The following is a 16,908-nucleotide window of genomic DNA, read 5'->3' as shown; positions in this document are numbered from 1 at the left end:
TTGCTGATACCTCCGCTAATAAACTCCACCGTCTCCTTCAACAGATCGAAAGAGGCAGAGATAAGTTTATCGGGGATGAGAAGTAGAGAAATGAAGATGTTTATCGACTGAGGACTGAAGAAAAGAACCTAAGCTAATTCATGAAAAGCTGATGGGCAGTTTTCCCATCGAAAATGTATGTTTTGGACTAAATCGTTTGATAAAGGATTAACCCGTTCATAATTTCGTAAATTAGGACTAGCCGGTAGTAGGCCTGAGAGGGTTGGACTAGAGCGTCCAAAGCCCAACAAATCTGGGACTAAACGTCAATTTCTACAAATTATTTTGTTAACCAAGTTAGGTGGTGCCAGGAGTCCCAGGACTATATGGATCGGTAGTCAAACAGAAGAAATTTTTCATACGGTTGGCCAAACAAAGGTACGAATGTTAGCCGACGGGAAAATAACAAAGTCTCATAACAGTTGCGTATCTCGTTGTCTTGATCGCTTAACCATTATACGGTATGTTAGCTAAATATACAACGAAGTATTCATTTCATATGCCTTTGAATTACGGGCACCTTTGGTAGAAAATAATATAGCTTGGATTAAGATGCTGTGCTAATTATAAACACGAGATAAGAAAATTAAAATGAAGTTTCCTTTGGTTGTTAGTTATTCTAGTTAAACATGACGGCCGGGTTGGATGATACTTGATAGCGGACACTGATATTAATTAATAACAATTTTTCAAATAGTTGATCAACAGGATCGTGGTTACTGGAAATCCAGCAACACATCCAAATGGAGAGTAAGTAAGATCTAAGACATAATAAACACAAGAACTTAAATTTATTTATTGAACTCCAGTGAAATACAAGTTACACTCGTGAGTTACTAGGAAACCCTAATCCCTTCTCCAAGCCCATGAAATACAAGCAAACCCCAACTCTCTCTCTCTCTCCTATTCTAGACCTTTCCCTCTCCCAAAGATCTCTCTCCTTTACATTGTCCAAAGGTCTCTATTTATAGGCCTAAACAACCCTAGTGGCAAACATCTCATATCATCTCGCCGAGGTTACTTTATGCTTCACCTGAAGCATATTCCATAAAGTTTTCCCCCACTTTTCGCTGATTTCACGTGGTCTAGTCGGGACACCTGTCCTTTTTCTTGCCCGATAATTTATCTACTTCATGAAGGTAGCTTTTCTTCCAAGCCAAGTCACATTATTTCGTGGTTATGTCGTAATGGACGTCTGGTTCTTTTCGCGCTTTACGCCCCCTTTGGCGAGTTACCTCGTCCCCAACTTTACTTCACTGCCGTGCGGATAAGGATAATTCTGACTTGATTTGACAAGTCCCTGACGACGAATCTCGATGCTTGAAGTAAGATCTTTTCACCAGATTCCCGCGCCTACCTATGGCCACGTGTCGGCTTATACTTTGGTAGCTACATGGATTATTTTGATCGTGTTGTCGACAATAGTCAAATGTTTGTTGTTTTTTTTTTGATCAATACACCAATTTTTTTTATTGATAAAAGGAAGAATATATAGAAATAGCCAAGGAGATTCCAAGGGAATCAACACCCTAGCAAAAGGAGAACAAACCCCACATATTGCACAAAGGTGAGAACAACAACAGCAAAAGAATACTAAAACAAAAGTTAGTGGAACCTATTCACTACATCGGTAGAATTCCAGTAAAGCAGCAGTGACTTGATCTTCCATATAAGAATATCTTGCGAGTATTCCTTGTCTTGAAAGATGCAATAGTCGGATGCTTTCGGTAATTTAATCTAATACATGTTACAAATATTAGTAAGAACAAAAAGAATCGGATTCCTCTCTACGTATAGAAATACAAGGACTCAGTTGAAAGTCGTTGTGCCAGTATACTTAATTTTAGTGCAATGTCATGCATGATGTAAGTTGTAACCATGAGCGCCATGTCGAGCTGTATATATGCACTATTCGAACATTCAATATGCCAAGCTGAATTAAAAATAGAATTCAGGATAATGATGCTGCATCACCTTAATTTGAATAAGCTCTATGAAGATTGTTGTTGTTCTTAACATGTACTACTAACGCATGTTCCAGTCGGTGGAAATTGTGGAATGCTGTGGGGTGAATATTGTTGTTCTGGTCACAAGTTGATTAATTACAATCATCTCAAAATGAAAACCATGAGAAATCAAGATCTACCAGCGCTTAGTAGTGCTGATCAACATAACATCTTAATGGTGTGAAAGCAAAAGCAACATAAATACGCAAGAAATACAGAAAACAAAATAAGTTGCTGTAATCAATCATGGTAGAACAGATTAGCTAGCTAAACACACTTACTGCAGGCGCATATTTAAAAAAAAATGCAACACCCAATTGTAAGAGAAAAAAATGACTTACTTTGCACGTAAATAGGTGATGATTCGGTGACCAGTTTTTTTCCTCTGTATGACTTTTAGGAGTTTTCTAAAGAGCTTAGATGCATTGTACAGGTCAAATAAGAACATATCATCTGGGTCGTCTTACATGTTTGCGAACTCAAAAGTCGAGGGTCTTTTTACGGGTTACCAAATCAGGGTGAGAGCTAAGATTTTAGATTTTAGCGCGGCAACTTGTATTATGCTATGCGGGCGAAGGCCAAAAATAAAATTTCAGCAACTTTGGTTAGATTTTGGGTTTTAAACAGGTAGTTTGTCATGAAGTACCCCAAAAATTGGTTTTTGGTTTCAACACCTAAAAATTCAGTCACGCTTGTAGTTGTTACGTACTACTGAAACTGTAAAATTTTTGACCAAGTTTGAGAAAACACTTGAAAAATTAATTGGGCCCCAACAGTTTGGGGATCTAGGCGAATGCTTAGACTGCCTTGTCCACAAGACGGCCTGCAAATTTGTTCTAAGATCCATACAATGGCATTGACTTATTTTTGATTTAACACACTTTTGTGGACTAAAATTCCTAGTTGCTTAAGTTTTTAACTTGAACATTTGATTGTGTTTGGCATTTCGGGGTATCAAAAGGTATCATTTTCTTCAGTTTTTATAGAGTTCTCACAAAAGGTTCACTTTCCCAAATCGTAGGGCTTCGATTGTTGGTCTGCATTTAGGAACTAATTTCTAGCCACGCATGTTCCGCTGACGGCGAAAAATACTTGTGCAATACTGTGGGCGAAAAATACTTGTGCAATACAGGTTTTACGTTTGACTATGTTCCATTTTTGGGACTTGCCATGATTCCCGCCATAGCAATTGCCGATGCATACTGATGTTGCAGTTTCTGTCTCATATAAACACTATTTGGTTAAGTAATCCATAGGTTACATATCTCCGGATCTCAAGATACTTTTTTTTCCCTGGGCTATCTCAGGATACGTAAATGTGCTCTCTATAACATCACTATCAATTTTGATACGTTCAAGGATTACTCTTTGTCTCTATCTTAATTTATAATCGAGATGCGCGGTTTTTAAATAAAATTTTACCCTTTGTTTGTAAGAAAGAAAAAAAGCCCTTCTCTTTTTTGTTGCTACTCACAACAGGAACTAATTGGACCTGTAACTGCTGAGATTTGGTTTCAGTAATGAGTAATAGTCCAAGAAAGGAAGTTGTTCGTATTATCTCAAAATGCATGATAAAGCCGCACCATCTTCCAGATGAAGCACATAAAGAGATCCATTTATCTCCATGGGATCTAACTATGCTTTCTTCCCACTCATTGCAGAAGGGTCTTCTCTTTGCCAAACCCACACCTTTGTCTGATCATGAAGATGACCCTATGAGAAAAATCATTGATCAACTCAAGAGCTCACTTTCTCTCACCCTTGACCATTTCTATCCACTTTCTGGCCGTTTAGCAACCAAAAAACAAGATGATCCACCTTCGTATAAAGTTTTTATAGATTGCAGTAACTCCCAAGGAGCTAAATTCATCTACGCAATTGCAGAATGTGTCGCAGTTGCAGATATTCTGAACCCACTCAATGTACCCCCAGTTGTGAAATCTTTCTTTGCTTTAAATGGTTCCATAAACCATGATGGTCACACCGAGCCTTTGCTTGTCGTACAGGTTACGGAGCTAGTTGATGGTTTTTTTCTTGGTTGTTCTTTTAACCATGTTGTGGGTGACGGCACCTCTTTCTGGCATTTCTTTAGTTCATGGGCAGAAAAATTTGTAAATCAAACGGAAACATCGAGTCCATTACACGGCCTCCCATCATTAACCGCTGGTTTCCGGAGGAAAAACATCAACAAGCAGAGTATTGTGGCATCAACCTTCCATATTCCCACCATGATGAGTTCATTGACCGATACATCACGCCACCACTTCTTGATAAGAGGATATTTCATTTCTCAGCTCAGTTCATCTCCCAACTCAAAACCAAAGCAAATAATGAATGCTGCACTGATAACATCTCTTCGCTACAAGCCTTGAGTGCGCTAGTTTGGAGATCGGTTACACGGGCACGCTGTGGGCCAGGAGAGCAGGAAACGACTTGCAGGCTGCTCATCAACGACAGGTCAAGACTGAAACCACCCTTGTCCATGGACTACTTTGGTTGTTCTTCCGAAGTAGTGATGGGTTCAACCAAGACGCGAGAGCTACTTGACCATGGGCTTGGATGGGCAGCTTGGTTGTTGCATGAGGCCGTAGCTGGTCGAACAGATGATAAAGTGTGTGAGTGGCTGAATAACTGGTCAATGAATCCCTCGTTTCTTCATATCGGAAGTTTCTATGGTCAGCCTGTTCTCACCATTGGTAGTTCACCAAGATTTGATATGTATGGGTGCGAGTTTGGTTGGGGAAAGGCATTGGCTCTACGTAGCGGGTCAGCTTTTGATTCCGGTGGGAATATATGGTCATACCCAAGTTGTGAAGGTGGAGGGAGTGTGGATTTAGAGATTTGTCTTCCACCTGAAACTATGTCCTCACTGGTTTCAGATGAGGAATTCATAAGCTCACTTTATTAAAAGTTTCTATATGTTTGTGGCATTACCCCATTCCCTGTTTTGTTTATTATTTGTTTCCTGGAGTATTATATTTATTTTCTTGTTGTTCGTTTGTTTGCCGATACAGTATTATTTTATTCAGGCGAGGCTTTCAACCTTAGACAAACGGAACATCATGTCGTGTGTAGGCATCCATTCGGAAACCACAATCATGGGTTTGGCCTATTGCTTTAATGCCACGGAGAGATCTTGTCATGCATTTTTGAAACTCATCATTAATTATTAACCTTTTTTGTTCATTCCACGTGAAACCTAGAAAGTTCTGCAACACGTACGGACAGTAAATGTCGTGCACAAAAATTGTCCATGCGTATTATTGAGGATGGACTAAGAATATGTTGTAAGTAGAGTATAGAAATATAGAAAGAGGTTAGGGTTTCAGAAGATGCCGATCGACGAGGGTTTCTGAGTGATCATATTCTCGCATGGCACTCTAAATACTTCGACTACTGAATCTCGACGTAGCTCATGATTCAGATAGTCAGGTATTGTTATATCTTGGCTAGATTTGCTTGCAAATATGTTTTGCACCGGTGACGGGAAGTTAAAATTTTCAGGAAAGAGGAGTACCTCGCTTTTATTATCACTCTCTGCTATGTTTCTATCGTGTATTATATGAATTGTGGATACATTGGCTTGCTGAAATTTGAGAAAGAGGATTGCTGCGTACCAGCTAGCTATTTGATAAATTGTCTTAACCAGCTCTTCTGTTATTTTGATAAACTAGTATATGGGTCTTGTTTATTAGTGATTGATTTGGCTGTATGCACCAGTTTTTCCATCAGTTTCTCGAATGTCTTGCAAACATGTGAATTACTTTTATCTTTATGTAGTCCGGTTCAACTCGATGTCCATTTTTTTTATTTAAGAAAATAGATAATTGAACCTGCCAACACTTGAGCAGTGTAGCTAGGAAGATACAAGGCCCAACTGTAATCAGGATCTGACTGAAATTCCTGAATCAGATTGGTTAAGTTGTTTGTGGACCATCTAGAATTGATGACTTAGATTACACTTTTTGGCAATACTTGCCGCAAGAAAGTTATCAAATATGTTAACTAGATTAAAAGACATAGCCTTGAAGTTAAAAAGTTTATAGTGCTGGTTTTCAAAATGAATACTATTCTGGAATCTTTCTTTTTTTGCTTTGTGTACAAATCAATTAGCAGCTTTAAGATGGCATTTTACAACTTATGGACTTTTGATTAACTTACTTTTGACATGGATGCTGTTAACCTTGTCTTCATCCCACATGAAGCCTTGAATGTTCTGAACAACGGAACATTTTACAACTTATGGACTTTTGATTAACTTACTTTTTTTTATAATATTTTTCATAGGTAATGACAGGTTAACACACACTAGGATGGATCTGACAGGTTCGTAGTCTGGGTGATGGCCTTGGGAGAAAATCAGGTAACATGTCCCATCACTTATAATTTAGTTTATGCATTTTTATAATGAATTCAATGTGAATACATGAACATGATACAGACAACCATTAAATGGCGTTTTAAATAATTGGCAATTGTTGCAACATAACATATGAACATGGCAGACACTGTTAACAGTTGTTTAACTATACATTCCAGTAAGATCCAAATCTGAGATTTATGCATCTCTTACGGCAATTCAATTAAGATAATGTCAGATATCAACGACTAAATACCATTGCCAGCTATTCCTTGTTAATTGTTATGTTGGTGGGATTTCTATTGGAATCTTCCATCTATAAACTCACAGCAAAATGCTATCCTCTATATTACACATAAACACCTACTGTATCTAAGAGTTATACTAGAGTTATTTTCTTATTTCTAATCCAATCCGATTTTCTTCTCTCTTGTTTCTTCGTTCACATAGAAGATCTGATCACTATGGAAGACATTCTTATGAGTGGTGCCACAGGAATCCTAAAAAAGCTGGTGGGTGTTGTTTCTGAAGATATTGGTTCAGCTTTGGGGGTCAAAGATGATTTAAAGAAGCTTCAAAGTACCTTGGAAATGATTCTTGCTGTGATTGCAGACGCAGAGAAGAGGCAAGAGAAGGAAGAACTTGTAAGGCTCTGGCTGAGAAGGCTCAAGGATATTGCTTATGACGCTGATGACGTTATTGATGAGTTCTCCTACGAGAACATGCGTCGCTGTGATAAAAAAGGCAGCTCGAAGCATAAGGTATTCAATCTCACTGCATCTTCTTCAAAACTTCCACTTGCTTTTCATCTGAAAATGGGTAAAAAAATCAAAGAGATTAACAAAAGATTAGATGAAATTACCAAGGATATGGTTAGGTTTCAGTTGGAATTTACTACACCTATTCCTGATGGTGAAAGTACTGACCAACTGGACCGGCAAGACACATCGCATGTTAATGAGTCAGAAATTGTAGGAAGGGAGGATGATGAATCTCGCATAACAAAACTTTTAATAACCCATACCACATCTTCTTTTTCTTCATCAACATCCTCACCAATACCATTATCATCATCACCAACATCATCTTTCGTCAATCCTTATCAATACTCTGAACACATTTCTGTAATATCCATAGTGGGTATGGGGGGGCTGGGTAAGACAACACTTGCACAACTCGCTTACAAAAACGAGTTGGTAAACAAAGTGTTTCAGCTAGCAATGTGGGTCCATGTCTCAGAAATTTTTGATATTGAAATCATCTTAGTAAATATCATGGAGTCGATTACTAAAACTAAGTTCCATAAGCCTTCAAATTTTCATGTATTAGTAAATATAGTTCAAAAACAATTAAATGGGAAAAGATATTTGCTAGTACTAGACGACTTGTGGAATGAAGATTTAGAGCAATGGACTAGCCTCATGTCTGTGTTGCTCGTTGGTGCTCCAGGGAGTAAAATATTAACTACTACACGCAATTCCCAAGTTGCATCTGTTGTTAGGGGGAGTAATCCTCCTTACAATTTGAAACAATTAGAAGATGATGAATGTTGGTCTATCATCCAGAAAAAAGCCTTTTCTCCTGGTGGAGCATTAGATTCTCCAAAAATGACAGACATAGGAAAAGAAATTGCAAAAAAATGTTGTGGTTTACCACTTGCAGCAAAATTTCTTGGAGGTCTAATGCGCTCAAATAATAAAGAAAGTGATTGGATATCAATTAGGGACGATGATACCTGGAATACTTCAGATAGCAAAAGAAAAATCCTACCGGTATTAAAACTGAGTTATAATTACTTGCCATCTCACTTGAAACAATGTTTCTCTTATTGCTCAATCTTTCCCAAGAATTGGGAGATTAGTAAAGAAACTTTGGTTCATCTTTGGATGGCAGAAGGATTTCTCAAACAATCTGGTACAAGAAACAAAAGATCAATCGAAGACCTTGGACGTGATTATTTTGAAAGTCTTGCGAGGAGCTCCTTTTTTCATAATTTCAAGAAGAATGCAGTGGACGACATTAAAACATGCAAGATGCATGATCTTGTGCACGATCTTGCACAAGATGTTTTTGGGGAAAATGAATTGTTATCTCTCAAGGAAAGTAAATCTGCAGATGTTTCTAAAGTTTTTCGATTACAGTTGGATTTGGGTGAAGAAATATCAACAACATTTTTGAAAAGCTTAAGTTACGCGAAGAAGTTGCGGACACTTTTTATCCCTGAAGGTTCGAAGCTGGATCCTTCTATCTTCTCAGAAAATAAACGCTTGCGTATCTTATATGTGGGTCGCTCACCAGATCATACTTATCCAGGACCAAAGTGGCATTCTTTGAGTGTGCTAAAACATTTAAGGTACCTCCGTCTTACCTCTCTTGATCTTAGTGAATTAGAAACTGATAAGTCCATCAATAAACTTTATAATTTGGAGTCATTAGTATTGAATGACATGGGTATTGGTGTTCAAATTCTTCTTACAAACATTCAGTCATTAGAAAAATTAAGATATCTTGAAGTCTCCGATACGGATATGGTAGAACTACCCGATTCCGTCACAAGTCTTTCTAATTTGCAGACGCTGGATCTCAATAATTGTGCATTAAGATTCATTCCAGAATCGATTTCTGGCTTGAAAAATCTTAGATTCCTAAATTTGTCATTCAACCCAATCCAAGAATTACCTGTTTCTGTCATCACCCTCTCCAATTTGGAAACGTTAGACGTCAGTTCCTGCAAAAAATTTAAAGCCTTACCAGAGTCCGTGGAAGGTCTTAAGAATTTGAGCATTTTTAATTTCAGAATGTGTCCTTTACTTGAAGCATTACCCGAAGATTTTGGAGCTTTAACTCAGTTAAGATTCCTTAACTTACATGGAACTAGGATCTCCGTGTTACCCGAGTCTTGTGCTAACCTCAACAATCTTGAGTTTGTGGATCTTTTCCAGTGTGAGCTTCCTAGAAATGTCAAACATTTGACAAAACTTAGATACTTTGGGCACAATTGGTGTGATCCACCAGCGGTATTGGGTGTGGGAAAACTAGTTTTCCTTCAGAAGTTGGTTTACTCGGTGCCAGAAACAATAATTAATGAACCCGAAGGTAATGTTGGTATCGAAGAGTTAGGAAACCTAAACTTTCTTGAAATGCTTCGGATCGGGAATCTTCAGAATGTGCAAGAACCAATTGATGCTGAGAGTGCAGATTTGAAAGGAAAACTGAATCTTCGTAGATTGTGTCTAAACTTTGGTGAAATGAAGAAAAAAATTAAAATGAAGTCGTGTCATCTTCAAGTATTTGAAGCTCTCCAACCTCCCACGAGTTTAAGAAGCTTGCGTATTGAGTACTTCAATGGGTGTGACCTTCCTACGTGGATGTGTGTTCCATATGGTCTTCCAAATTTGGTAGAGTTGAAACTCATAAGTTGCAAAGGAATTAAACAACTTCCAGCATCTATTGGCCAGCTCCCATGTCTAGGTCATCTTGATCTTACGGGATTGTCGTCTTTGAAGAGTTTAGATATTAGCGGATTTGCTTCGTTAATAGATCTACTTCTTACTGATATGTTCCGTCTAGAAGAATTGAGTTATTCATATCCTTGCCTTCAGTATCTGAAGATTATTCGCTGCAAACGTTTAGCAGAAATCCCCTTGTTTCCTTCTCTGGTGTATTTGGAATTAGTGAAGGTCGACCACAAGTTAGTAAGCTCGGTTGGGAGAAGCCAGATGACATCTCTCACACATCTATGTTTGGAGGATATTGATGAGCTTAAATACTTGCCAATACGCATACTCCAAAACAATTGTAATCTTCAATCTCTGGGAATTAAAGAGTGCAATCAGTTGGAAGGCTTTGGTATAAATGATGATGAGAATGAGAACGTAGTTGCTCTGTGTGGCTCTGAACTCTACAATGGTTCTCTTCAGAAATTGGGTTTATTCAATTGCCCACTTCTCAAGTTTCTTCCAGATTTACGAGGATGGACTTCTCTTCAGAAATTAGTCATTTGGAACTGCCCACGAGTGAAGGAGTCCTTAAACTATGATCTCAAAAATCTCTCATTTCTTCAAGAACTTGCTGTTGATTTTATTCAAAGAGACGACCACCGAGGAGATCCATCTGTTGTAGAAGACTTGATTAATTTGATGGCGTAAGAGGTACTGTCTCCCTTTTCTTATAATTTCATTTTCAGTTGGTTCAACAATTATGAAATTCTATTATATTGTTCCAAGGTTTGGGTTTAACATGTAGTTAATATCATTCTATATCTTCCGGTTAGATTTATTATAGCATATGGAAATGGAAATGGTGTATTCTACTGAGATTTTTTCTTACGTGTATATATATATCTGTATGTTTCCACAATTTGATTTTATACTTCGTGCGTATACTTTTTTTTCAAAAATTATATCATTACACGGAAATTAAGTTTGTTTGATGTATACTTCCTTTTATTAGGTTCATAGGTGTATGCATGCATGGCTAAGGACAGGAGACGATATGAATTATGTTTCTGATATGAATTACAATCACATTACCTTCTCTAATCCAGAGATAGGTATGTGCAATTGTGACTCTATGTCTCTACATATTTCTTCATATGTTGTTCTCCATTTTGTTTCTCAGGCTCCCTATTATGTTTGATTTGGTTTTGTTTTGTTGTGCAGCGCTGAATACAAGTGATTAAAACAAAATAACAAATATTTTTGGAAGCAGCAGAGATGATAAAGTGGAGGACAATTATCAAGTCCTAATAGTAGTGTACTGAGCTCAACCTTCTTCATATTTGTGAGTAGTCTTTCAGCAGTTGTTATTTACAATCGGTACCTCCATTATCAAGTTTATCACCTACTTGGCAAGGCTTTGGGGGGAAAAGAATGATTATTTAGTGAATATCTCAAACTTATCGACAAGATTTCAGGTCGTTATTTGAAATATTTCAATCTGCCAATGTATTTGGTTGATTTAACATTTGGAAAAACCAAGAGATTTTTGTACTTTACTCTGCACTTGGGTTGGATGTTTTGGTATTGGTTGCCTTTGCAATATTTACCTGAATGATGTTTGCTCCGGAAATGCCCTTTGCCATAGTCACCTTTTTTTTTTCTTCTGTTGTTGACATCAATACCAACTTGGTGCAGGTGCTGACAATGGATTCATGGAAAAATGGAAGCCTGTGGCAGAGAATTGTTTTGTTTAGGTCGCAGTTTAATGAAACCGTTGAGAACTAGTTGATAAACCTACAGCGTTTGTATTGACTTTGAAAGACTACCCGGTGCTAAAGTCACAGCCAGATTCACAAGTATGGTCTTCCATGCCGACAATAATCATCAGCCATTTCCCCTTGGTGTAGAACTTATCTAAGTGATGATTAGTGAGGAGATCCACGTATTGGAGTAGAGTGTATTAATTTGATGGAGTAGCAGGTACTTTTAATTTCTCTCCTTATCTAGTTTCATTTTTTGGCTCCTCATATATGATTAATTTTACTATTAACTATCTTTGGATTCGGTTTAGGTGTTTGGACGGCTAAGGAGAGGCAAAAAAATAAAGTGATTCGATCCTAGTAGTTCTAATGTAGCCTGCAGGTATGTTCAATTGTAACTGTAACCTCCTTGGGTTTTATTTTGCGTTGTTACTCTCCTGCTTATCTGATGGATGCCACAAATTAATTCTGATTTGGTTTGGTTTCATTGGGCAGCTGCATGTAGTGGATTTACAAGAATACTATTCAACCAGCGGAGCTGATAAAGCAGGGGCTGCCGAGATTCATGCTCCGTGAAGATGCCTCTCCTCATTGATTGTTTCTTAACGTATCTGCCAACGTCATGTTGGTTGCTATGGGGATAATCAGAACTCAATAACGCAGATTTAGGATAGATATTTAGCTCTGAAAAAAATTGGCATTTTAGATTAGAATTATGTGGATATTAAAAGAAGGAATATACTTACGTCCATAGAAATGTCTTGGATAAGAAAAATGATGAAATAGCCTAGATGAGATTTTAAACCCACAGATTGTTCAAGTGGTGGAATGGATGACAAAAGACTTGTATGTGTATCTTTGAAATATTGCTGGGAAGTAAACAACGGCTGTTATTCACTCTTTTAGTTTTAGTTGGCTGTTGGAGTTCAATCATACCATTAAAGTTGAATCCAATTGATGGCAGTAACCGATATTTGTTTAGTTTTAAAATTTTCAAACAATTGTCGATCAAGCCTAAAAATATAGAATCTGCTTGTGTAGGCAGTCTTGTTCCTGAATCGATCCTGCATAACAAAAGTAAATATGAACGGAGACTAGGAACACAAATGCACAGTCACTGTATATGCTGTAATTTTCTAACATGTGAAAAATGACTTGATAAGTAATTCAAGATAATTTTTGCGACATATCGGTATACAAATTTCTTGGACAAGAATATGATACGGCACACTGGCACAAAACAATAGACAGTATGTGGGGTTGAATATGAATTAACGATTGACTAATGCTCTTTGTGCGTTATTGCAAAGTAGATAGCCTTCTAATTGTTGAACTATGTCCACATAATTCTTGTGTAGAGGATTTTCTAGCCAAACCTTCTAAAGATAAAATATACGGTGAAACTTGAATACTATTAGATGAGACTAATTAAACAATATCATAACAAATTAAGAAGGGAGACTAAGAACTTGTTTGTTTGCAGCTGACTCGGCGTCTGAATCTGAGTCAACCCCTGACTCGGACCGAGTCAGCAGTCAGACCGTTTGTTTTCCACTTTGAGTTAGATCTGACTCGACCTTTGACTCAGACATAACCCCTGACTCGGACTCATTTGAGTCAGGTAACAAAATACCCCTGACTCATGGGACCAAACCACTGACTCACTTATTTCTGAGTCAGATGAGTCAGATCTGACTCAAAACAAACATATCGACTCAGATCCAGATGAGTCAGATGATTTCACTCAGATCCAGATGATTCAGATCCAGACGACTCAGATGAGTCAGGAGTAAACAAACATGGTGTAAGTAAACAATATTTAGTCGGAGAGGAGGAGAAATCCAAGTGATCAGATTATAAAAACCCTACACCACTACAGAAATGTTCGTCTCTTCTTTTATTTTTATTTTTCTCCCCTTCAAGTTTTCTTTTTGAATATTCCTAATTAAGAAGCTCAAGGAAGAATTGGCTACTTTTTGTAATTCCGAAATCATAATTTAATAAAGGGAATCGCGCGAAACTCAATTCCTGTTCTAGTTAAGTTTTCACGGTTTGGAGTTTTCCATGTTGAGAGAATTCTGGTGATGATCGTTGAATATTGGATTTGGATAAATGCATCATAATTAATGTAGTTGTCATAAATCTGACAATTATATTCCACAATCACTAAATGAGAATTTAGGTAATCATCTTCTTATTATATGAAATGTGGACTTGGGTTACGATATGGGGACTTGGGGACTAGGCCAAGTCCAAGTAGGAAATACCCATGAAGGTAGGAGGACAAGGGAGAAATTAATGAAGAAGGGAAAGGTTATGTTAAAGAATGGCATTAAGGGTAATGAAGAGGTGTTAGGACATGCATCACGATGTAGTAAAAAGAGGGCTTTTAGGAAAGCCTATAAAAGAAAGGACAAGGTACAATGGAAAGGCAACTCTCTTTCTCTCTCTTACCACATTTAGTAGTGTGAGGTCATTTGGTGTAAGCTAGGACGGGTAGGACCAGAATCAGATTCACCCCTCAACATTTGGCGACCACATTCGGAGACTCGTTCCTAGCCCACCATGACACACCCAGAAGGCGCCAGCTCAGAGGCGATAGAGAATCCAACCATCCCTCCGCTCAACCCTGAAGGCGATAGAGTAGGAATAGTAACAGACCCGATCACTCAAGTAAGAAAATCAGGAGATACTCGTGAAGAAGACAGACAGCAGGAAACGGAGGAGGCGGCACCTACCCAGCCTTCTCTCAAAGAAATGTAAAAGGAGCTAGAAGACCACATACGCAGGGAGCAGGAATTGAGAAAGCTTATGAAGGCATCCAACTCGGCAAAAAGCGCCAAAGAAAAAGCGGAGAATGTGGAAGAGAAAGAGGAGGAACCTATAGCTATGACACAGGAGGCAGTGGCAAAGTACTTGGAGATGAATTACAGAGTCCTAAAACAAGACAACTACAACTTCATGGCGAGTCCTTATACCTCTGAGATCACAGAGTATCAGTATCCATAGGATTACACATCACCAAAGTTCAAAGTCTACAACGGCCAGGGAAACGCAAGGGAACACCTCCGCCGATTCCTATCCGCTATGAATGATCGGGCAACCGATAGGAAACTATGTCTCAGAGAATTTCCAAAGTCGTTAACCGACACAACATTCTCATGGTACGATAACCTGAGGCCAGGGAGCGTCATCTCCTGGACGACCATGTCTACACACTTCCTTAAAAAAAATTATTCAGCGAAAAGTAAAGTCACGACCACCGACCTGAGCAAGTGCAACCAGCGCCCAGGCGACGAAATAGGGAAGTATATTGCCATATTCCGCCTCCTCACTCTGGATTTCCACGAGGACGTTAAGGAGGAAGATTTAGTGGAAATCTATGTAAGAGGAATGAGCCCATCCTTCAAGAAAAGTTTGGTCAGCTTTCGCTTTCCCACGTTCGTAGAACTAGAAGAAGCAGCTGCAAGAATCGCCGACTGCATCGAGGAACCAAGCTCACACTACATCTGGCGAAACTCGGTTAACACCGTATCAACCATACCCCGAAATACTCGTGTAAATAATAACCGAGAAGGTTGGGAAGACAAGCGCTTCCACCACATCGTAGGGTTGTTAGAACAATGGATAGCAAACAAAGAGGTTCAACTACCCCCAACAAAGATGGATCTGAGCACCATTTACACAAACGATGCCAGATATTGCCATTTCCACCGCAGGGTACATCACCCCATAATTGACTGCTTTAACCTTCGAAGAATGTTCCATAAGAAATTGGGAATCGGCGAGATTGAGATGGGTAGCCCGGAGGGTGGTAAGGCAACCCAAAAACAAGTCATTATGCTAACCCATGACCCAAGCAGAGATGACTGGAAGCCGTGGGATGATGACGAAGGGGAAGCATGTGCAGTTGAAGTAGATAACCCAACGTTGGCAAACACATACAGCGTGGCTATCCAGTTCACTAAAACGGTACTATCTCAACAGTTCTTTGACTCACTCGGCTTCAGCGAGGATCAGGTCAAATAAGCGTCTAAGGATATAGCAGCCATACCAGCAGGGAGGCCTTGCGGTCTCCTTCCCAAGGAAATAATCGTATTCACAAATGAAGACATATGTTACCCCGGGGAACACCTCAGACCTTTATATCTCACAGCGCATATCAACAGGCAACCACTGAAGAGAGCTTTTATCTATGGAGGCACGTCTTTGAACCTAATTTCCGTACACACACTAGAATTTCTGGGAGTGCAACGGTCTGAGATCAAAATGAGGACTACAACGGTTAAAGGGTTTGGAGGCCACGCACAGACAACCATTGGGATTGTCAACCTGGTCATGAAGGTTGGCCCCATCCAGGACCTACGCCATTCCATGTGTTATTGGGGCGAGGCTGGCTGCTCAACCACAAGGTACTTGCATCGACATACCACCAATTCGCAAAAACCAACATTGGAAGCAAACAATACCGAATCCCCGCCACAAGCAACCCCTTCGATCCAGAAGAAGCATATATGGCGGATGCAATTTTCTACGACATGCCAAAAGAAGAGGATGAGATACCCGAAGTGCAGCTTATCATGTTACCAAAATGGGGAGAAGATGAGAAACCGAAGTCGGTCAAGTCCGTGTTTAGCCCTTCCAGTCTGGTATTCCCGACGGAGAAGAGGAGAAAACAAGAAAAGAAGCCCAGTTTTCAACGCTTTTCCAAGCCAGATGGGGGGCATGTATACTGCTTATAGAAATTAGCCGAGGGAGCACCTGCAGATGAATCAGATTACGTTGATACAACAATGACGGAAGCGGAGGTTCCCGATGAAAGCGTAGAACAGGGCCTGTCGGAACTCCCTTATAACACAATTGACGACGATGAGCTACGAGACCAGTTGACAGAGGCTACCGTCAAGACCACCGGAGAGCGAATACCGGAGGACCTCACTCTGGATGCGACAAAAGAAGTCAACATCGGGACACAAGAAGATAAGCGTCTTATCACGATAAGAAATAGCCTAGATGAAGGAGAGAGGGCAGCTATGATCGCGCTAATCAAGGATTACAAGGATGTCTTCGCCTACGACTATGACGAAATGCCAGTTCAAGATAGCAACCTAGTAATACACAATCTTGGAGTCTCTCCATAAATCAAGCCCGTGAAACAAAGGAGCAGAGAGTTCCCTAGAGCTACCGCACTCGCGATAAAAGAAGAAGTGGAACGATTGCTTAAAGCCAAGTTTATTAAGCCTATCCAACACCCCACCTGGCTAGCCAACATCGTACCCGTTGATAAGCAAGAAGTGCGACAC

The 16,908-nt window shown here is 39.2% G+C and overlaps 2 protein-coding genes and 1 pseudogene across 3 annotated transcripts; all 3 read left to right on the top strand.

Moving 5' to 3' along the window:
* The first annotated feature begins 3,565 nt into the window (after positions 1–3,565).
* LOC113274470 lies at positions 3,566–6,303 on the top strand (annotated as a pseudogene).
* Positions 6,304–6,869: 566 nt separating this feature from the next.
* LOC113274463 (putative disease resistance protein RGA3) lies at positions 6,870–8,266 on the top strand. Its single transcript, XM_026523848.1, has 2 exons — positions 6,870–8,109; positions 8,253–8,266. The coding sequence occupies exons 1-2, from the start codon at positions 6,870–6,872 to the stop codon at positions 8,264–8,266; spliced, it is 1,254 nt and encodes a 417-aa protein (XP_026379633.1).
* On the top strand, positions 8,163–12,510 carry LOC113321503 (putative disease resistance protein RGA1). 2 transcript variants are annotated; one of them, XM_026569418.1, is made up of 6 exons: positions 8,163–10,556; positions 10,858–10,957; positions 11,067–11,187; positions 11,541–11,825; positions 11,917–11,987; positions 12,101–12,510. In XM_026569418.1, exon 1 carries the CDS (start codon positions 8,292–8,294, stop codon positions 10,551–10,553), a length of 2,262 nt encoding a protein of 753 aa, XP_026425203.1. In that variant the 5' UTR covers positions 8,163–8,291; the 3' UTR covers positions 10,554–10,556; positions 10,858–10,957; positions 11,067–11,187; positions 11,541–11,825; positions 11,917–11,987; positions 12,101–12,510. The 2 variants fall into 2 exon arrangements, with proteins under 2 accessions (XP_026425203.1, XP_026425210.1); XM_026569425.1 differs by lacking the exon at positions 10,858–10,957.
* The last annotated feature ends 4,398 nt before the right edge of the window (positions 12,511–16,908 follow it).

This window comes from Papaver somniferum, chromosome 1 (genome assembly GCF_003573695.1).
Source record: "Papaver somniferum cultivar HN1 chromosome 1, ASM357369v1, whole genome shotgun sequence".
Taxonomy (NCBI): domain Eukaryota; kingdom Viridiplantae; phylum Streptophyta; class Magnoliopsida; order Ranunculales; family Papaveraceae; genus Papaver; species Papaver somniferum.
The sequence above is the reverse complement of the archived record's forward strand: the minus strand, read 5'-3'. Positions and strand labels throughout refer to the sequence as shown.